The sequence below is a fragment of the Argentina anserina genome, chromosome 2 (assembly GCF_933775445.1).
Source record: "Argentina anserina chromosome 2, drPotAnse1.1, whole genome shotgun sequence".
NCBI lineage: Eukaryota > Viridiplantae > Streptophyta > Magnoliopsida > Rosales > Rosaceae > Argentina > Argentina anserina.
This window is the reverse complement of record NC_065873.1, coordinates 23139251-23160551: the sequence shown is the minus strand read 5'-3', so window position 1 is coordinate 23160551 and position 21301 is coordinate 23139251. Positions and strand designations below refer to the sequence as shown.

General features: G+C 38.5%; 4 protein-coding genes and 1 non-coding gene across 6 annotated transcripts; 2 read left to right on the top strand and 3 right to left on the bottom strand.

Annotated features, from left to right (window-relative positions):
- Window positions 1-2596, top strand: LOC126785438 (amino-acid permease BAT1 homolog). Its single transcript, XM_050511133.1, has 7 exons — window positions 1-254; window positions 353-532; window positions 868-987; window positions 1108-1299; window positions 1419-1724; window positions 1801-1983; window positions 2070-2596. The coding sequence occupies exons 1-7, from the start codon at window positions 171-173 to the stop codon at window positions 2583-2585; spliced, it is 1581 nt and encodes a 526-aa protein (XP_050367090.1). The 5' UTR covers window positions 1-170; the 3' UTR covers window positions 2586-2596.
- Window positions 2597-2935: 339 nt separating this feature from the next.
- Window positions 2936-11978, bottom strand: LOC126785437 (protein translocase subunit SECA2, chloroplastic). Of its 2 annotated transcripts, XM_050511131.1 has the most exons (33): window positions 11781-11978; window positions 11561-11695; window positions 11388-11457; window positions 11243-11307; window positions 10978-11098; window positions 10662-10753; window positions 10368-10433; window positions 10145-10209; window positions 9954-10041; window positions 9773-9838; window positions 9531-9646; window positions 9328-9418; window positions 9111-9194; window positions 8925-9017; window positions 8745-8840; window positions 8556-8641; window positions 7360-7438; window positions 7156-7269; window positions 6870-6965; window positions 6738-6801; window positions 6357-6646; window positions 5966-6021; window positions 5551-5668; window positions 5384-5464; window positions 5018-5097; window positions 4612-4666; window positions 4438-4507; window positions 4161-4350; window positions 3919-4042; window positions 3762-3836; window positions 3501-3691; window positions 3275-3384; window positions 2985-3080 (listed from the first exon to the last, which is right to left on the bottom strand). In XM_050511131.1, the coding sequence occupies exons 1-31, from the start codon at window positions 11946-11948 to the stop codon at window positions 3527-3529; spliced, it is 3159 nt and encodes a 1052-aa protein (XP_050367088.1). In that variant the 5' UTR covers window positions 11949-11978; the 3' UTR covers window positions 2985-3080; window positions 3275-3384; window positions 3501-3526. The 2 variants fall into 2 exon arrangements, with proteins under 2 accessions (XP_050367087.1, XP_050367088.1); XM_050511130.1 differs by having other exon boundaries at window positions 2936-3080; window positions 3182-3691.
- A 105-nt stretch (window positions 11979-12083) lies between these two features.
- On the bottom strand, window positions 12084-12157 carry TRNAI-AAU (transfer RNA isoleucine (anticodon AAU)). The gene has a single exon. It is a non-coding gene; the product is annotated as a tRNA-Ile (tRNA).
- A 224-nt stretch (window positions 12158-12381) lies between these two features.
- On the bottom strand, window positions 12382-17030 carry LOC126784207 (uncharacterized). The gene is made up of 7 exons (XM_050509689.1): window positions 15431-17030; window positions 14971-15026; window positions 14259-14528; window positions 13924-14160; window positions 13392-13511; window positions 13145-13273; window positions 12382-12848 (listed from the first exon to the last, which is right to left on the bottom strand). Exons 1-7 carry the CDS (start codon window positions 17028-17030, stop codon window positions 12828-12830), a joined length of 2433 nt encoding a protein of 810 aa, XP_050365646.1. The 3' UTR covers window positions 12382-12827.
- A 138-nt stretch (window positions 17031-17168) lies between these two features.
- On the top strand, window positions 17169-19511 carry LOC126783637 (uncharacterized). The gene is made up of 5 exons (XM_050509142.1): window positions 17169-17231; window positions 17534-17702; window positions 17795-17846; window positions 18802-18868; window positions 19270-19511. The coding sequence occupies exons 2-5, from the start codon at window positions 17547-17549 to the stop codon at window positions 19358-19360; spliced, it is 366 nt and encodes a 121-aa protein (XP_050365099.1). The 5' UTR covers window positions 17169-17231; window positions 17534-17546; the 3' UTR covers window positions 19361-19511.
- Window positions 19512-21301: the final 1790 nt, after the last annotated feature.

Here is a 21301-nt window from a genome sequence, read left to right as displayed (position 1 = left end):
TTCGTTGATTTTGGTTTTAAAGACTAATTCAAAACCACCCCCTATATTCAGATCGACAATCCAATCTATTTGGAAAAAAGATGATGACATATATTATTATCTTTCTTCGAGTTACTATATATAACACATAGCAAGATACTCATAGAAGTCTTGGAGAGGAGGATATCAGAATGACTCCACATGTTATGGAAATGGATTCTGGAGAAAAGCGTCTCAATGAGCTTGGTTACAAGCAAGAACTCAGAAGGGAAATGGTATTTTTTTCACTTACTAGTTTGCCCCAATATTTATTTGGATTTCTAAGTGTCAAATCTTATCGTTCTGAACTTCTTTCGCTTGGTTTTTTCTGCAGACGTTGTTCAAGACACTTGCAATCACATTTTCATGCATGTCAGTGTTCACTGGTACACCTCTCTATGGCCAAAGCTTGCGTTATGCAGGTCCTGCAACTTTAATATGGGGATGGTTAGTTGTCACCTTCTTCACATGGTTTGTTGGAATAGCCATGGCTGAAATTTGTTCTTCTTTCCCGGTAAGCATTGCTCGCATGCTACTTGCTCAGAGATTTGTTTTGCAAGAATCCTTTAGCTTCACTAACATATCATCTGAACCTTTACGAGCTGAAGTTCTCAACTGATGTGACAGTAGTTCTCTTGTTCAAAGTTTGCATATAATTATTAGAATAAGAAATAACACGTTATTTATGTTGAAAAAGGGAGCTTCTTGGTCAAAAACATACCCACATTTTTCCTTCTGCCGTGCATAAGATTCAACATCCCTTGTTGAAATTTAACAGTATTTTTAGTAGTTAATCATTTTGGGGTGAGCAACTTCTGAGATGATTTGGTTGCCGTAAACATTGACCAGACCACAGGTTCTCTTTATTTCTGGGCTGCCCATTTGGCTGGGCCCAGTTGGGGCCCATTTGCTTCATGGTGCTGTGCTTGGCTGGAGATAATTGGTCTAACAACTGCAATAGGCGCTCAGGTATTATTGATGAATTATAATTTCAGTCATCACTTGAAACGAACTCATGAATAAAATTTCATAATGAAACATACAGGCATTTTGATATTTTGTGTTGTAAGATGGTGTTCTTCTCCTTAGGCATATTCAGCAACACAAGCATTTCAGATGTTCATTCTTATAGCAACTGGGACAAACAAGGGTGGAGGCTATTTTGCTTCAAGGAGTGTCTTTGTGTGCCTGTATATGGGCATAACCCTCATTTGGGCAGTACTAAATACTTTTACTCTGCAATTCATAGCATTGCTCAACATAATCTCCATATGGTGGCAGGTATATATGTTCTTAAACTTTTGATTTCTCGCTAGTTTCACTTGCAAGTCACACATTGTAAACAAATTTAAATCTATTAAGGTGGATAATACTGATCCCTAGCTCCCTGTAACATACAGTTGATTGGTGGTTTGCTTGTGATTATAATGTTACCTCTGGTGTCACAGTCAACACAAACAGCTTCTGCTGTCTTTACTCATTTTGAAACTTCTCCTGAGTCGACTGGGATATCTAGTGTACCTTATTCAGTGGTTTTATCAGTGCTTCTAAGCAATTATTGTCTCTACGGATATGATGCTGCGGCTCATCTCACTGAAGAGACAAAAGGTGCAGATAAAACTGGTCCTATAGCTATCCTCTCCAGTATTGGGATGATATCAGTGTTTGGTTGGGCTTATTACTTAGCTCTCACTTTCAGCATCCAGGTAATGATTAGAGTATGGTAAAGCTAAAGGAAAGCAAGAATTAGACCCTTATTGAGCGATAATTTTTTTGATGCAGGATCTGGACTACTTATACAGTGCAGACAATGAGACTGGTGGTGTGCTTGTACCAGCACAGATAATATATGATGCATTTCATGGAAGGTATCATAATTCCACTGGAGCTGTGATTTTCCTGTTTATTATATGGGGTTCCTTCTTCTTTTGCGGGCTGTCTGTCACCACTACTGCTGCTCGAGTGGTAAAAAAAAAAAACGAAACTCTAAATCCTAAAGCATATTTCTCTTTTGTGAATCTATAAGTAAACTCTGATGTGTTTACCCCTAGGTTTATGCTGTATCAAGGGATAGATGCATGCCCTTTTCACCAGTCTGGAGTAAAGTAAACCCGAGGAACAAGGTTCCAACAAATGCCGTGTGGCTCTGCGCTGCGATCACTATGCTTCTTGGATTGCCCATCTTGAAAATGGATGTGGTATTCATAGCCATCCTTTCAGTCAGCACCATTGGCTGGGTGGGAGGTTATGCTGTACCAATCTTTGCTAGGCTGGTTATGGCTGAAGAGAACTTCAAACCAGGACCCTTTTATTTGGGTAGAGCAAGAAGGCCAGTTTGCTTGGTGGCTTTCCTCTGGATATGTTATACATGTTCAGTCTTCCTATTGCCGACTTCTTACCCTATTAGATGGAAAACTTTCAACTATGCACCAGTTGCCCTTGGTGTTGTTTTGACACTGGTGATGCTCTGGTGGGCTTTAGATGCAAGGAAATGGTACAAAGGACCAGTGAGAAACATTGATGTACAATTGCAAACAACCAGGATTGCCAGTTGCACCTCTAAGTAGGAGCTAAGCTATACTAATCATGCATACCTGATTTTTGGGTCAATGTTAAATCCAAAAGGGAACAAAATCTCTTCCCCTTCAGTGTAAGCAGAGTACATGAGAAAGTTTATACCAAAACAGTATGATGATTGCTATTTCAAAATGGCTTGAATGCCTGTTGATACTTGACAGTATCGCTCTTAACACTACCCAAAATAATTAATACATAAAATTGCGTAAAGACATTGACAGAGAGTCCAATCGAGTGATCTTCAGAAGAAACATGGTCCGTAAATGATGTATCTACAGCAATGGTAATGGCATGAGAACGTTGGGAATGGGTGGACTTTGGTAATTAAAGATGACACCCACTTGCAATAAGAGTTGGAAGTGTTTCCCATACGATGCAAATCTGTTTGCTCCAATCCCTCCAATCAAGGTGTTGCAGTTCCAATTCCCCAGTTCATCAGCAAACACATGATGCCTTCATCAATGAAACCGTTTCCGGGTCCAGTCCTGGAAGGTATCATCATCAGCAATGAGTCTTGATATCCACAAAAAAGTACTTAATAAAACAATATACGAGAAACTATTGATACATATATTTGATAGTCTACCTGGATAAGGTTACAAATTTAATTCACATAATGAAGCTGAGAGATGACAAGCACCACATTTCATACTGGGAAAGATCAGTTCAGTAGACATACTAGCGCACAGAGATACCATCATATAATCATGTTCCCCTCACGGGACCATTCAATGTATCAGCACGATTACAAGTTTACAACTGAAGTATGAATTCTGTATGGATCCATAGCTGTTGAAAAATTTAAGTTAGTTATGGCAGGCTGGCAGCCATGGAATAGATTTTGGCCAGAGTCATAAGAATAGATGGTGAAGTGCCGGCAAGAGAAATAAAATAGGAGTACTTACAATTAAACGAGTGAATAAGTAATAATTCATGATAGAAAAAGTTCTTGAGACTCCATTGGGGAGGACCAATATTGCAAAAGTGACTCTACAGTCAACCTTCGTGTTGCACTAAGCATAGATATGAAAAATCGACAACCATCAATTTTGTATTCTTCAAGAGGATTCCTGTGCCCAAAACTCCTTACATTCACCTGCCAAAAATTTCAAATAAGCAATGGATGATGTGAATGAAACTTAAACAAACCAAAGATAGAATAATACCGCTGAGCTGAGCCTGTTCATGTTTACAAGGTGATCCCTCCAGAAACAGTCAAGGGTTTTCACAATAACTGCTCTCTGTATCATTAGAAAAATATAGTTAAGAATCTTTTTCTATGACAAGGATACAGCTTTAGCCAAAATGAAGTAATATTCTTACTTCCACTTCCTTCACGTAGGTATCATCATATCCAGAGTCATGAACAACATTCATATATGAAGCAATCAGATAGTCTCCAAGGTACTTGCGGAGGAGGTTAGTAGTAGCATGGTACCTTCCATTCCTTCATTGGAGGATCAAAAAAATCATAAGCTTGCATGAAGAAAAAGAAAGGCAAGAACACATTATTATAAAAAGAAAAAAGGGGTGGGGGAGGTACCCAAGCCCTACAGTTCACTCACTTGGTCAAATCATCTGAGCATATAACAAGCCAACGTTTCAATGAAGAGTTCTTCTTGCGGATACCTCTAAAGGCATTTGGAGGTCTTGGCAAGTTTGGAAGGTGAATGTCATCAATTTCTTTAGAGTTCATTTCATTTGATTGTGCAAGAGATTTTAACAAAGCATCCACAGTAATTTCTGCAAATGAATCTGGTAAAATTCTTCCATGAGAATTTATGATAACCAAAGCAAGAGATGCAGATTGAATTAAAAAATAATAATTAACTATCAGCTCACCATCCAATAGTTTCCCAGAAATTGCCATATACTCCTTCAGAAGCTTGTCCAAACTCCAGTTCCTTGGGTGCTATTAAGCAGTAGGGATTAGTAAAATATAATCAATGGACTTGATCATACAACAGTTCCCACGAAAACAGAAAGTAGAACATCATATATGAAATCTCCAATTACCTTGCGGTCATCAACGTTTTTGAAGACAATTTCATCCACCACTGCTTGCATGTACCTATTACCAAGTTTCAAGTCAAATTATAAGTGCAATGCTACAAATTTAACAGACACAATGTATATCAAACAGGCGAGTTTAATTGAACTTTGTTACTCTATGACTACAGCTTTGCATTATATCTTTGAACTTTGTTAATGTGAAACAGGTCTATTAATGATCTTAACGTATGTATGACCAGTTGACCACTAAAAGATGCACCTTCAAATGCCACTTTAAAGAGATTGCCTTGAATGCTATAGATGAAAGTCGAGCAATGTATTATAATTGTTGTCCAGTGAATAGATGTTACACTCTCAAGATCAGGCAATTTATGACAAAACAATTCTGTAACAATTGACTGAAACTTACTGAAATACGTGCTGGGAACAACTTTCATTATCACCAGTTAAAATTGACTGTCTAAGTTCATATACATGCTTTCGTTGCACCTGGAAAAAGGAACAGAACAACTTAATGAGCAAGAAAGCTAGAGTAATGATGATCAACACCCGGTGATCCAATTTGTAGATAGATCTCGTAATTTATCAGCATACAAGATGCCTTATTTATAGATAGATCTCCCTGATTTAGTAATATATTCCCTTAGTGAAAACATAACTGAAGGTCTCTTTTAAGAAAATATAACAATCACAAAGTCTACTGCTGTTCAAGAAGAAACTTCAAACATAATAGCTGTAATAATTTAGTAAGCACTGCCATTATTTTTCATCATACCTCTAGTACTTCATCAAACTCAACCAGGCTCTTTCTTATCCCAAAAAAGTACTTTTCTGCATTGATTTGCAGGGAGAGGAGCTGCAGTGGTAAAACTTGTTTAGAACGAGAGAGAGAGAGAGAGAGGGCGCGAATTGATTTATCCTTGATATGCTATAGAAACTTACCTGTCTCACAATGGCATCACCTTCGATTGGTACATCCTCATCATCAGTAATTTTTGAAATAATTCTCACAGCCCACTCAGTATCAAAATTAAACTTTTGAAACATCTCATCCTGCAAGCTGTTACATCAAAAACACAAACATTAAGGTGTGGCACCTTGCGGCTTGCGCAAACTTCATCATGGGCATGAGTTTAAGCTACAGTATTAAAATAAACTGTAAGTGTAGAAATCACTCTCATTTGAGAAGCACTATTAGTCAAAATTTCACCTATCACCGTGACAATTTGATTTTGCTAATGATTAATATAAAGGAAGGTAAAGTCAGAAGAAAAGATTTAGTTGGGACAAGCCACATCTTTCTTCTTGCTTATTTTGGGTAAACATTAAAGCCTAAAGATGCTTTCCGTTCACTTACCTCACCATAAATCGAGTTGATCCCGGATCACCTTGCCTTCCTGCTCTGCCCCGGAGCTGTAACAGAGAAAGTGGAAGCAAGACAATAAAAATTTACACTATACTATATACAACATAATTGTCAGGTTCAAGTTATTAATTGTATGCATGGAAACAGATATGTTTAGCCAACCGAAAAAAACAAGAAATCATGAAAAATTAATCCTGAAATTCTCAACGGAAAGAGAGAACTCTCAGCAACTCCAAAGCTGAAATTGGATGGTCGTACATCAAATTCAAATTCATCCCAAAACTGAATATCATAAGTAAATGTTACATGTATTTGAAGAAGAAATGTAAAAATTAATTTACATTTCTTCTATGTTACATGCATAAATACCAATGAATAATACCTGGTTATCTATTCTACGAGACTCGTGCAATGATGTTCCAATCACGTGAAGGCCCCCAAGGCTTTTGACTTCAGATCCTTCTTTGAGACAGTGTACCTCGCAATCTATAAAAACTGAAAGATAAGCAAGTGCTATTGCAGGGCCAAGAGGGTATATCTCAGACTGTTCATCAGCAAGCCTCTCTAGCTCTTTCAAATCTTTTGATTGACTCATTTCCACAGACTCTGATATCATGGACTTTGCCTCCTTATATGTCCAGCTCTTACCCTCATTTTTGCAAACATACTTAGCTGCAAAAATCATACATAAATTACCATTATGCAACCACAATATACCTAATATATGAAGAAAATATTTATCAGTAAGAGAATAGCCACAAACCCATTAATGCCGTCTTAGCCAGCAAAGCCAATGATGATGGACCGACTTTTATCTTTGACAATACCTAAAACAAATAACTAATCAGAAACGGATCATTTTGGTCTGCAACTTGCACCAAGTAGAGTCAATCACCTTTTGTGAAATTGCCTCTCCATCTATGTCAATGTCAGGAGCTTCTCGTGTCAGGGATGAAATCAAACTGTCTTCTATAATCTCTTTCGCAAGCATCTTCAATCATTACAAGGATGCAATCCATTATATTCAAAATCTTTTTTAAGTTTTCAGGTGCTACTTATCCACATATTCTAGAAAAGGATATTCTAGATATATGAACCATATTTAATAAATTTCTGTTTGAAGATGGTTTTTTCTTTCTTTTATGCACTTGAATACATAAACAATGAATGTGCCAACCTACTTTGGGATTCCCTCCTAGGATTATGTCAGTGCCTCTGCCAGCCATATTAGTAGAAAGCGTAATGGCATGTTTCCGTCCAGCTTGGGCAACAATTTCGGCCTCCTTGGCAGCATACTAATGATAAAGTAAAAACTCAACTTTAATGAAATAATTATAACAATAGCCTGATAAAACTAAGGCAGATTGAGTTAAATATCAATAAACCTTGGGCCGTGCATTTAGAACATTGTGGGGAATGTTATGTTCCCTCAGTAGATCAGACAGGTGTTCAGAATGCTCAACACTGCATTAAGAAGATGAGAGAATAGTAATAAGTTTGCTGAATCAAACTAACAACATGAAGATGACCTATATACTTATTCAAAGAGATATATGTCGAATAAAATAGGGGAGTGAAATTTACACTCCCCTTTTTGCAAACGCACTCCTACTCTTGTTTTAATATGTTTATTTCCGCAAATACCCTTGTGTCTACTGCTCCAACTGCTCAACATAAATTTTACCACTCGAATTATTCGGCTATGGCAGCACAAGAACCTTGTCAATCATTCAACCAAAGTTGCAACTCATCTGCTGGTAATACCCTTGAGCCAAAACCATAGAGCCGCAAAAGCTCTCGTAGTATAAATGTATAATTGTTTAATTAACTTGATCTTTCATCGTCTTTTCCACTCCAACATTCATGAACTAAAACTTCTGGTCACAATCCATTTTAGTTGAAGTTTGAGAACTTTGAGAAGGATATAATCAAATGATTCATAAGCATTTGTATATGATAAACATGGCAATGCATGGACACCCAGAGCAACTCATTCATGTTCTTCCTCAATGAATGAGACAAATCATAGATCAAACACCCACGAAGCTAACCTGAAAATGTACCCAGATTGTAGTATTTCTTCTCCAATTTATCAAAAAGCTTAATGGTTCTTCTTCTGTAGATAGCCAAATTGGAATTTGATATATGATGCAAGTGGATATAAACTCATAGGTATGGAGACCAGCTTTGATTGCCCATCATGGATTGAGTAGCTAGAAGGAATTGAATAAAGGACAAAAGGTTTATATGAGAACTGGAGAGACGAATTCTGCAGATGTCTTTTCAAGGGAGATGGAATGGAAGGGGATTGAACAGTATTCGGTCCATGTTAGAGAATTTGAGGGTAAAATGGAACTTTCCTTAAAAAAGGAGTGCAATTTGCAAAAAGGGGAGTGCAAATTTCACTCCCCATAAAATAATTTGGTATCAAAATGATTTGGTGGACATCAAACTCAAAACCTATATGCTTCCATATTTTATTAGAGTTTATAACTTTTGAACATAAGAATGATAATAGCAGATTATAAGCAAATCTTTTAAAACCAAATGGAAGAAATTAAACATATTATATTATTCCTACCTGGTAGTGCCAACCAAAACAGGCCGCCCCTGCCTGAACATATATTCTACTTCTTGACGAACAAATTCCCATTTCCCATGCGCAGTCTGAAATAATACAGATCCCAAACATTATTTTCAAGTGAAAAGAAAATACTCTTGATGAAGGTACATAAATCAGACACGCTTGAGGAAAATTATAACAGCCTACCGCGAAAGCTTGAACAGGTAAATCATTACGAATGTTTGGCAAATTTGTTGGCACTTCAATAACTGGTGTCTGGAACATTTTCAAGAACTCCTTCTCCTGAAATGATTAAATGGAAACTTATCTAAAAGATACGCATTATACATATAATTCAGCAAAAAGTTTCCTCATGAATATACATACTTCAGTTTTTGCAGTCCCAGTCATCCCTGATAGCTTTGGGTAGAGCTTGAAAAGAGATTGATATGTAATTTGGGCGATAACAACTGAATCTGCCTAAAAAATTATGCTCAAATTACAACTCTGAACAAGGGAGTTTAAAAAACAAAACAAAAAGTCAGGCACCAAATGTTAAACTTTAAGGAATACCTGAATCTTCAAACCTTCTTTACCCTCCACAGCTTGATGAATACCCTCAGACCACCTTCTCTTCTCTTCAACTCTGCCAGTGAGCTGCGAAATACATTAAGACCTTTAGTTATCTAATTCAATGACACTTCATTTGTACTTGTCTATAAAATGGTCATTAATTTATTATATGCATTCTTCTTTATGCAATAGTTCTTTCTAAATGTCGTAGTTATACCTCATTGATTATGAGTGCCTTCCCATTTCTGACAATATATTGCACATCCTTCTTATAGAACTCTTTAGCTTTCAGTGCATTCATCACAAATCTACAAAGTTCCAGTGTTAAAGCTAAATAAAAGTGTCAGAATGAAATCTCATAACCATATAGAGAATTGCCACAAACTAGAATTGATTCAGTCTTTCCATATTCCTATTTACCCGGCCCAGGGGTCATTTTCATCCCATAAGTCATTTGTTTCAAGAGCCATCTCAGCAAGAGCTATTCCTTCTTCAGTCAATTCAACTGCATAATCTTTAAGTTCTGCATTGTAATGCTGTGAAGACCATCGTAAACCATAAATATCACTCTCACCAACAAAATAATCTAGGGGAAAAAAACCAACAAATAGCAACATAAAGTCACGGTTCATATGAACATAGTTGAACGAGAATGGACTTACAATTCCTCGTACAAGCAACTCAGCCACTTTAGCAGCAACAGGATAGCGTGCGGCATCTTTACTAGCCTGAGATAAGAAAAATATTTAAAAAACCAATGAGCTCTTCCTTAACAAGAATTTTAATACTGAAAGTATGCACTCATATAGTAAATTGAGATGCAAACTAATTTGAGAGAATAACCTCGCCACTAATAAGCAACGGATTTCTTCCTTCATCAATAAGAACCGAGTCAACTTCATCAACTATTGCAAAATGAAATGGCTGTGGCCTGATTGACACAGAACACAGCTAAATATTCGAAATAATTAATTCAAAATACTAGATAGATATATAAACACTGTGAGGTGAACCATTACTTATTTGATACTTACGATCTCATAACTTGTTCTCCGCTGTTTCCAGCAAGATTGTCTCGTAGATAGTCAAAACCAAGTTCCTGATAATGCCATTGCGAAGGAATGTCAGAAAGAAGGCAATTCTTCATTTTCTTAAGAGGGAATACACTAACAATTAATCACATTCCCAAGTTTGTTTGTTTTTCCCAAGAAAAAAGAGCTTAAGCAAGACTATCAACAAGCAGTGAAAAGGACATACTGAATTGTTAGTGTATGTGATGTCACATCTGTAGTTGCATCTCCTCTTGTCAGCTGTCATCCCACTCTATGTTTCAAATAGGAATGGATGTGAAAGATACATCTCAGTAAAACATATATCAGCAATTAGCAGAATATATATACTTTGACTCTCAACTATAATGAGTCATAATAATTGGCTTGTAGAATATAAAAGCCAGCCTTTAAATTAGGATGTCATGTGCCTAGAGGAATGATATTAAGAAGTGTACCCATTGGAGTACAGCCCACAAAATACAAACATGAGATTGATTACCTGAATAAGACCCACTGAAAGACCTAAGAAGCGATGAACACGACCCATCCACTCAGCATCTCTTTGAGCAAGGTAATCATTTACAGTTACCACTGTATCAAAAGAAAGGCATAAATAAAATTTCTTTAGTTCCCAATCAACATGAAAAAGAAGACCATTTTTCTGTTTAAGCTTGTAACATAGAGCATACATCATTTCATTTCCAAAAAAAAAAAAGAGCATACATCATTCCCGACAAGTACAAGTATGCAAACAATATTTTCACCTGGCAACTTCATACAAGCCTAACAAAAAAGGAGTAAAACATAAAACATACCGTGAACACCTTCGCCAGTCAAGGCATTAAGATAGGCAGCTAATGTGGAAACCAACGTTTTCCCCTCTCCCGTCTTCATTTCAGCAATGGAGCCATCATGAAGCACTGCGCCACCAATAATCTGGTATCACCGTATACAAACACGAAAGTCACAAAGTCAAGTCATTCAAACACACATAACGTTTGACATGCGGATGAACTTGAACTTCATGTCAAACTACAAAACTAACTGCCAACACAATGAGTTCAACAGAGAATGAAGTACCTGAACATCAAAATGCCGCATACCAAGCTTCCTTTTCGCAGCTTCGCGAACAACAGCAAAAGCCTCTACAAAATTGGACTACTTAGAATCGGACAATGATAAATACAAAATCATCAAAAAAGCAAAACTTTAAAGAGAAAGCAACCAGCTTGGATATCAGCAAGTGTCTCTCCCTGTCCCAATCTTCGCCGGAACTCGGCAGTTTTAGCAGTAAGCTACACAACAAAACAAACGCAACCCCATCATTCCAAATCACCAAAACAATCACTTACAAGATTAAGAAAATAGAAGAAGAAGAAGCAAAGCCAATCTTTGAACCTGGTCATCAGTGAGCCTCTGTAATTGCGGCTCAAAGGAGTTAACAGAGCTGACAAGGCGGTAGTAGTCTCGGACAACCCAGCTGTTCAGGCTAGTGACGTCGCTCCAGGTCTTGCCAAGCCGGCCCAGATTTTCCTGAAAGAGAGAAAGAGGGGCGAGTGAGGCATATGGTCGAACAGGTGGTGAGCAGTGGAGTCGGAGAGAGAGGGGAGAAATTTACCTTGAGGGAGGCGGCAACGGGGGCGGGGGTGAGAGTGAGACGACGTCGTTGGGGGCGAGAGGGAGTGGAGAAGGAAGAAGAGGAGGTGGGGCAGTTGGGGAAGGTGGCGCGTGGAGGAAGGGGTTTGAGAGAGAGGAAGGTGGGGAATTGGAGGGTAGAAGTAGGCATGGCGGGAAGGAACTGTGTTGGGTAACGAAACTGAACTAAAGATTAAGACTTGCAAAAGTACAGTTGTAGATGAGTCAGAGACTTTTCCCTAAATACAGTAAAAGGTGGGAATGCTAAGAAGAAGAAAAAAACAAATGGCCCATACAGGTCTCGAACCTGTGACCTTCGCGTTATTAGCACGACGCTCTAACCAGCTGAGCTAATAGGCCGCTTGTTCATCTGCCCTAAGCTTTTTATTCACATTGTAGTAACACTTGTTATTTGTTTTGCTGCTGGTTTTGTTGATGTTCATACTTCTTAGTACAGTATTGGAATTCTATAGAACATTAAAGGTGAAGAAGTATGACAGAAGGTGATGGTTCGAGAACCACGATAACCACTATATATGTTTTGTTATGGAAATTGGAAAGAGTTCAGTACATCACTACTACAACCATAAACGTTCTGAACTCAGTGAACTGTGTCACTCGTAGTAGTTTATCACAAGCGAACAAGAATCTGAACGGTCGAGGAAATTATGTGAAAGATGAGTGTAACATGGAGGAGCCGAAACGAATGAAGGTATTTTTTCTACAGGCATGCCATTTCATTTGGGCTAAATCACTGACTTGTATATTTGTTATATGTACATCATGATATGCTATGTATTTGCATAAACATTTTACATTTGGCAGGAACATCTGTGGTATACCGTGTATTTGCCAAATTGCTAAGCTGCTGCAACCAAACTGTAGCATAAAGCAGTCTATAGAAATCTACCAGTGGGATGCTTGAAGTTTGATAAGTCATATCAGATCTCCCATGTCCCACCTTAACTATCCATTCGGTTGAGCAGCCTCAGTTTATATTCCTCACAATAGTAGTATACCTGATCAGTGGTCATATATCATAGTAGAATACCTGTTTTCATCAAATTAAGGTAATAAGAATCTTAGTCATGCGACAAACCGGTTATTTATGCAAAAAGCATCTAAGGCTTGCTAACAATAAAGTCAAGAGTCAATATAGACGGAAGGTCAACAGGGTCTGTACAAATGTGGTAAGTATGAGAAGAGTGATAGAAGATGGCCAATAATGAAGATTGTTGGATGTGTGCGGGGAAAATCATTAGCTTCCTCAGATAATTGCATTTGTAATATACACCTCACGATAATAGAAAGGAAATTAGACATCATAGATGAGGGAAAAAGACATACCATGATATTCCTATTAGTAAATCCAACAAAAAGCTTTCCTTGCCAGCATAACATAGCTGTAATAACAGAGTCACAAGGGATGGATCCGATAGGTCTGAAATCTGTTTGAAATTCATCACCAGACCATTCCTGTGACATGAACAAGAATTTGCATGAGATCAAGTGTGAAGTGTGAACATGTGATGATAGCAAACTGCGAGCTTCATCTCATAATGAGACCGAGATCAATAAAGAAAACCGTATTTACCTGGACATTGACAGTTTTATCCATTCCTCCTGTAAAAAGCCAATTTCCATCAAGGCCAGTGGCAAATACTGCACCATTGTGCATTTCAATGGATTTCATTAACACATCATTTATCCAGACCTGGAGAAAGACAAACAAGAGTTAATTTATAAGAAAGAAGAAGCAGTAGCACCAAACTCATATTAAGTATACCATCTATCAAGTCCTCTCCAAGCGCTTTTCCTCATCAGAACAACCCAGTTAATATCAATTTAATTTCATTGATGTTAACTCATTTTCTTGCAAGTCATGAAACTCAATCTTAAATCTGGATTATCTACTATCTAGTGTTTTATTTTATTTTTGCCATAACCTATTCTACAAGGTCCACTTGATAATGTAAATGGAAGGAAAATCAAAACGGAAAATAAACTTTGATAGCTCACTTTTGTTATCACATCTGAAATCTTAGGTAGATGACCCAAGTTAACCTCCTAATGCACAGATGAAAATAAGATGTTCTGAGATCAAGCAAGGAATAGGAAAAAAGTACCTTTACACATCCATTTTCATGGGTTGCAATGAGCACATCTCTAACAGCAGCAAGAGTTAGGACGGAAGCCACAGTTCCAGATGTGTCTTCCCCTAGTACTGCCAAGGAACTGTGATCACCGAGACTCCATAATCGAATGGTTCCATCCCAACTGCCGCTATAAAGAACAGTATCACAAACTGCAAGTGTTGAAACTACTGATTTATGACCAGACATAGTGCATGATATGGTGCCATCCTGAAATTTTATGAAAGCAAAGAAGTGTTCCACTGAGATATCAAAAGATGCATATAAGTAGACAATAACAGACAATACTATAGATGCAAACCCCTCACCTGCAAAGACCATGCTTTTACTGTTCTGTCTCCGCTGCCAGTATAAATATATCCATTTCTAAAAGCCAAGGCATGAATACCACTAAAGCGCCAATCTTTCTGCTCATAGAGTATCTGTGATGGTTTTTGCCCGAGAGGGGAACATGTGCCCCAGACAAATATTCCACCTCCACTGTCACCACTTATGCACAAGGGTGTCTCTTCATCAGCATAAAGTAGAGCCTTAATGGTATGCTCGTGGCCTTTAAATGTATGTACATGACAGAAGTCCTGCATGGAGTTTGCACGGACATAAATTAATGAAAGGGAAAACATAAGAGTCTACAATTCTCTATAAAATGGAAAGTTGGAATACATTAGTCATCAGAATGAACTAGAACATGTTCATAATTATACTCCAAGGAGGCCACCCTCCAAGTGTTGCGTGATTATCAATAAATTTGCAAGCATACAAACACCATAATCAATGCCCACCTCATCAAATAATCTACAATGCCAAGCATCACCGAGGACATACATAGAGACATACTGCATATATGTGTTCATGGCATCACAAGAAATTATTTGGTTGATGTTGCAACACAAACAGGCTGACTACTCATGATTAGCGACTCTGAGGAGCTAAATGGGAGTTATGCATAGAGGATTCCGTGTAATCACACACAGAAAAAGGACAAAAAGACAAATTTTACGACTTACATCAATTTTATACCTGCAAAGCCCACACATGGATGGTTTTGTCAAATGAGGAGCTAAATAAAAACTCTCCTGCAAAGAAGTAGAGAGTGCATAAAGAAAATGTCAGATACTGAAGCATAAGCCAACAATAAGCAAGTAACATGACTGACTTTTAAGTTCTGATATTCTTCTCTCAGCAAAAGAAGCCAATTTTTGGGGATTTGGTCGTTTCTTAGGAAATAATACTCGAGAATGTTGTAGGTTTGTTCCACCTGATCATCCGTTTATTTTATAATTCTAGAGAACACTATCCTTAGATTTTTGTCTGAAACAATTATGTGGTATGTATTAGTGTCAAAACACCACTTCCATAGGTCTTCGATATAGTCGCCATATCCATCGTTCCTCTCTCTCAAAATCCTCCCTCCCATCACAGCATCATAAACAGGGTCTAACTGCAACTATCAAATATGCAACCTTAAAGTAAATTATACCTCCAACTGCTAAGCCTGTAATAGAGTCACGATGCCCCATCAGAACATTAGATTTAACCTTTCCCTCTGTGAGTCCATCAATAAAACCATTCTCAGACCTCTCCTCCACATGATCATCGTCTGCTCCTTCACCAAATTCTTTTCCCTGCAACTCATGTTCTCTCTCTGTTTCTGACATTTTCTTGGGCATCTGACAAAGCTCCGCGAGAATCAAGCAACAATTTGTGCTGTTCTTCATAACTGGTCTCTCCAAACCGGCCATGATATCATATTGGGGTTTAACAATCAGTTCCCTGATGCAACTCATAACCTCAATCACAAGCGGACGACTTGCTGGATCATAATTCAAACACTTGAATAAAGTCTCCCTCAGTGATGCATATTCAGAACCCAACCTACTGTCCAGCAATTCACTAACTCTCTCAATCCAACTTGCATAAGCTGAATCATCACAAATATAATTCATCTTTCCAATCTCTTCACTAAACTCTTTCCCAAGCAACAAACTCAGCAAAACACAACCTAATGACCAAACATCCGAGCCACACCCAACCGGATACTTCACCCTCTCACATTCTACATTAACACCATCTCTCTTCACCACCTCAAACAACACCTCCATGCTAACAAAATCCCCATCTCTCAACAAACCCCCAAACACCTCTCCCATTTCCTCCTCACCAATCTCCCATTTCCCCTTCCTACCACCAACACTCCCCCAAACCCTCCTCCCCATCACCACCACCTCCCTCAAATCCACAAAAACACAACCAACCTCATTGAAACCGAAACACTCATTTCTCAAACCTCCACCAACAATCCCCACCAAATGCAAACCCATCACAGCCTCACACATTCCCATCCCAACCGCACCAAAACCCCCCAACCCATCTCTCCCAAAACCACCCCCATTCCTCAAATCCTTCAACTTCTCCTCAACTCTCCCACTCCCTCTCTCACACACCAAACACAAAACCCCACTTTCCACATTCCCCCAAACCCCATAAACCCTCCCTACTCTCCTACACTGCCTCACACCTCCTCTCACCAACAACCCCAACTCTCTCCTCTCCTCCTCTCTCATCTCACTCAAACACTTCAACACCTTCACATTATAACTTAACTCAAATTCAGACTCACCCAAATCCTTAAAGCTCCCAACTTTAACCAACCCCACATCAGCCCCATTCTCACAAAGCTTACCGCTTTCCTCCGTCTCGACCAAAACGGCGTCGTTCCCAACAACCCAGTCCTTCCACGTGTCGTAAAACTCGTCGGACCAGAGCCGCGGCAGAAAGGTACAGACTTTTTCTTGCTGACGTGTCTTAGGGGGACTGGGGTTAGGGTTTTGTGGCGGAGAGAGGGAGATGGAGAGTGAGAGGAGGTCGATGTTCTTGGGCAGCGCGGCGGCGCCGTTGGGCGGGTACTTGACGAGCTGAGTACACGCCGGGCAGCGAATCGTCTCCGGGTAGCGGTGGGGCAGCTTGGTCAGGCAGTCCTCGCAGGCTGTGTGGCCGCAGCCCAGCACGCGCGGAATCGTTGACGCGCCGTCGTAGTTTTGGAGACAAACTGGGCACTCCGGCAGCTCGGGTAGCTCCATTTTTTGTACTTACAAAAAACGACGACGTGTTGGGTTTAAGTAGCTTTGGGTTGTTCTCGTTGGACGCTTTTGTCCATTGAGTTTATTTATATTACAACAATGACCTTGTGACTAGTACTGGCCAACTGGGTATTTAAGTGGGTTCGGAGCTCGCGTTTTGACTGAAGAGGGATCTGACTGTAGCGCTGTTTGGATTCTGAGGTATGCTCTCTGTTTTGGGTTGAATTTTATTTGGTTTTCATGGTGGATTACATCAATGCTTTTCACTGTGCTCAAACTATAGTCTTGGGCATTGAAGATTGTAGCTTTTTGCTTAATTTGTGAGTAAGTTTGGAGATCTGGTGCGGTGTTAGTTCTATTTTGTTAAAGATTGTATCTTTACTTTGAAAATTGATGAACCCAGAAAAACCCTTGTCACGATCTTGTAGTTTATTTATGGAGAAATTATGGGATGAATTTGAAAGTTTAGTTGTTGACATTGTTTGGTATGGTTTGAAATGCAGGTAGAAGAGGATCATGGCGGGGTCGGGGAGCTCGATGTTGTATTCTTTCCTTTTGTTCATTGTGATTCTGTCACTTCAAGAGATGTATAGAGGGAAGTTGGCATCAACTGAGTTGTTTACGATTCTCGGGGGTTTCATTAGTTCTCTCTTGTTCCTTGTGCTGCTCACTGTAAGTTTTCAGGCTCATTTGGGAGAAATTTGCATTGAATTAGTTTTATACAGGGAGCTTATATCATGTGGCATTGGTTTCTGTTGTTGCAGTTCATTGGCAACTACCAGGAAACATCTGGCGTGAAGACTGGCTGGGGTGCTGGTGAGTGTGTTTTCGTTTGCATTTGTTTTCCGTCTAAGAAAGTTAGTGTGAATTATGGTCCTCAAAATGGCAAAGCACATCAAAATCTATTGTGGGCACCTAAGCCCCTACCGTAGATTGCGCTATGTAAGGAAGATTCAACATTTCCAGCTTGTTGGACATGACTCTAAGTAGTTCTGTCCTTTTAATTATTCAATCCAAAGAAACTATGGATATGCACAAGCATCAGTAACATGCCACTGTCCTTGAAAAATAGATTTGGACTCATAAATGGAATGTCTAGATGTCTTGCACTGTGACCAGCCTATCCCTAAGTGTCTATTACGAATATCCAGAAAAAGGAAGGCAGAGAGTGCAAATCTAAAATTCCAGCAACCCAGTAGACTACAAATGTTGTTTGATCTTTCTTGAGGAAGAGAAAGATGGGTGTAACATTAAGCTAATTGTAAGTTCCTTGCTAAATTCGAACTGCTTCCTTAGTACATCTGTATGAATAACATTTTCTAGTGCTGTTTATAAAATGATCTGACCTTGCTATTCATATTCAGTAAATCCCTTGCTTGTAAAATTTTACAAACACTATCAGACCTTGCTTTTTATTTTCAATACTAAGAAAGGATTGCATGAATAATTGTTAACTTTTTGAACTATATCACCAAACGCTGCTACTTCTCTCTATTGGTATTAGCAGAAAGCTGAAGAGACTCAGTTGTTCAGATGGTAGTATTGACCAGAGATATAGATGGACAACTAAACAATTAACGTGAAAAAAAAAATATTAATGAAGAACAATCAATATAGATTTTTCTTTATAGATTAGTTTGGTGGTGTGCTGGACTTCTTAGGGTTCTTTTTCGTCTATACATGAAACACTTTCTCCATGCACAGACTATTTCTTGATATGTTACGTAAAACAAAAGGATAATCTGACCAAGTTTAACTCTTTCATTTGCAGTTATTATTGCAGAAGCAGTTGCTCTTATTGCTGCTAGCACTGTCCATCGAGTTTGTATCACTACATGGTAATGCTAGCTCATGCTTTACTAGTCATGGTATTGTATATCCTCAGGTGTACATGTTATGGGTCTAATCCCCTTATGACCCTATTCTTTTATGTTTTATCAGTAGGCTACTGACCAAATCTTAATATTTTGTTACCACAATATTTATGTATGAAATAGTATGCTTTGAAATAGACACTAGATTCAAGAAAGGGGATCATTATTTTTGCTTCTGCAGCTCCTTTTAAGTTACGATTATTTTTCCATTGTCATCTTAGATTCAGCAAGTTTTTATGCATATAATTCCATTTGATTATATAAGGTTTTCAAAATCTTTCAAGTGTCTTGAACTCTTGCAACCGGTGTCTATAATGATGTTTGAAATGTTTCAATGTTGTTAATGATTTAATTTTTATATGCAGTTTCTTGTTCTCTGCTGGATTACTGTATGAGGTCAACAAGCTTTCAGGGATGATGCTTTCCAAAAGCGAATCTAAAACAAAAAGGCACTGAGTGGTTGTATTTGTTATAAGCACATGTTTAGAGAAGTATCAGTTTTAATGTATCAGATATTTGTCAAACATGTAACTTTTTTGATCAAGTCAAACATGTAACTTGAATGATGTGATTCAATCAATAGCATTTCTGGGATTTGTTTACATCATGCACACCTGAAGTTCAGCTCACCTGCGCAAATATATAATTCACATTTCTTCTCTCCCGGGTTTCTTGTCAACCATCTTTAATTCATACCACTACAAATCTATAAGTATCTCCTACATCTTCCAACATTCCCGCACAAGCGGACACCTTCGCTTCCATCACTTCTTGAAGCAGTAGAGAATAAAAGCCAAGCATCCCGAGACAAAGCCGGAGTTGAGAGCTTTCTTCAAAATCAAAGGGCCCTTCCTCATCATATTCAGCGTTTTGTTCAGTATCATACCCTGGTGAAGAACCTCTTCATTTTCTCCCTGGGGTCAGTATTAATAAATGAAAATCATAAGTTTCAACTAATAATTGTTACCACACTAGCAATTTGCACACCCAAATTACAATTCACACCATAAGTTATACTAGTGAAGTGTAAAAAATATCTTTTTTTTTTCACATCAAATTGTTCATATATGGACATGTTTATCTTTTCAGTTGTAAAAATTGGGGTATGGATGTGCGGATTGTAATTCTTGGATTCCATGAACTTCACTACCCTAATTGTTATTTAGACAATGGACATGACCTAGTTCTACCATGCAATTAGTTCCACCTAGTTCAAATTTTTGCAGCCCATGAAGTCAACACGGTCTTGGCGGTAATAACTGTCTCTGAATTGATCTACAGCCGTTGTTGCACTTGCCACACTCTACACTGACGTGCACCCACCTGCCTCCAAAATTGTTAGTAGCGGTGGGAGCTCTGGTATGGATTGAAGTTGCATGCATCTGCAATTTCACTCGTGCGACACCAGACAGCCAAGACTGATCCGCCAACATTTGAGCATTTTGTAAAAGGGAAGATGGAGAATTTTACAGATCAAAACATTGTTGCAGCTAAACGAATTGTTATTTCATCAATTTCTTGTATTAGTCACCAATGTACAAAAGATCGCATAGCAAAAAATATTTAATACAACACTGAATTAAAATTAGTTCGGAAATTTGATGTGCCCAGCTCCCACTCATGATCTCAGTTAAGAATATCAGTGCCAGAAGCTGTAAACATCATCTCTTCTTTGTCAGCTGTCCGCAGATAGTACCTCTTGTAGTCGAGACAGTGTGCCCCTCTTAAGATTTCTGGGCCAAACCAAAGCCAGCAACTTTCGCCTTCATTTCATTCTGAGTCCAAGAGTATGTCATGTTCCCTCCATGTCTGTGATATATGGCAAGTTTGATCCCAGTGTGTAAGAAAGCAAACCCTTTTGCAACATCAATCAGCTGGAATCTTACATTTTCCCTGAGGCCTAGTCAAATTTCTGCTTGCTATTTGCTCCACTGGTCTCTACTCTGATTCCCATTTGGCATAATTTTCCCTTTCAAATCGTCACCTGTAACATCACCAGAATTGGATAAAGTAATTAGTTTCAGCAAAATCAAGTATCGAGGAAGAACAGATAATACTTTACTATAAGTCGTCACCACTTACTGCCTCCAGCAAAGGGGATTTTTGCAACACAATAAAATTGTTCCCACAAACATGCTGAACATCAGGACCACTCGACGAGCTACCTCTGTTTGCATTGCTATAAGATCTCCCAGTGCAGCAGGCCGGAACTGGATCATGCATGTTCTACCTGTCCAAGTACAAATGCAGTTTCAGATTAATGAGTTCAAGCAATGAATTAATATCAGGTGATGAAGAAGAAAAATAATAGACTCCTTTCTCAGAACCAAGAGTTATGAGTTCTTACCATCTCCTGCAGCGAATTTGAGAGTGGCAATGCCATTTAACAAGCTAAGC

Excerpts from the sequence above, each read along its gene's own strand:
- LOC126785438 (XM_050511133.1), top strand. The coding sequence starts at position 171 with ATGACTCCACATGTTATGGAAATGGATTCTGGAGAAAAGCGTCTCAAT. Across the intron at positions 533-867 it reads AAATTTGTTCTTCTTTCCCG|ACCACAGGTTCTCTTTATTT; the intron begins GTAAGCATTGCT and ends AACATTGACCAG. Across the intron at positions 1,725-1,800 it reads CTCTCACTTTCAGCATCCAG|GATCTGGACTACTTATACAG; the intron begins GTAATGATTAGA and ends TTTTTGATGCAG.
- LOC126785437 (XM_050511130.1), bottom strand. The coding sequence starts at position 11,948 with ATGCCTACTTCTACCCTCCAATTCCCCACCTTCCTCTCTCTCAAACCC. Across the intron at positions 4,508-4,611 it reads AAAACGTTGATGACCGCAAG|CACCCAAGGAACTGGAGTTT; the intron begins GTAATTGGAGAT and ends ACTGCTTAATAG. Across the intron at positions 4,351-4,437 it reads TTCTGGGAAACTATTGGATG|ATTCATTTGCAGAAATTACT; the intron begins GTGAGCTGATAG and ends GAATTTTACCAG.
- LOC126784207 (XM_050509689.1), bottom strand. The coding sequence starts at position 17,030 with ATGGAGCTACCCGAGCTGCCGGAGTGCCCAGTTTGTCTCCAAAACTAC. Across the intron at positions 14,529-14,970 it reads TCCATGTGTGGGCTTTGCAG|GACTTCTGTCATGTACATAC; the intron begins GTATAAAATTGA and ends AACTCCATGCAG. Across the intron at positions 13,512-13,923 it reads ATGAAAATGGATGTGTAAAG|GTCTGGATAAATGATGTGTT; the intron begins GTACTTTTTTCC and ends GTCTTTCTCCAG.
- LOC126783637 (XM_050509142.1), top strand. The coding sequence starts at position 17,547 with ATGGCGGGGTCGGGGAGCTCGATGTTGTATTCTTTCCTTTTGTTCATT. Across the intron at positions 17,703-17,794 it reads TGTTCCTTGTGCTGCTCACT|TTCATTGGCAACTACCAGGA; the intron begins GTAAGTTTTCAG and ends CTGTTGTTGCAG. Across the intron at positions 17,847-18,801 it reads GAAGACTGGCTGGGGTGCTG|TTATTATTGCAGAAGCAGTT; the intron begins GTGAGTGTGTTT and ends TTTCATTTGCAG.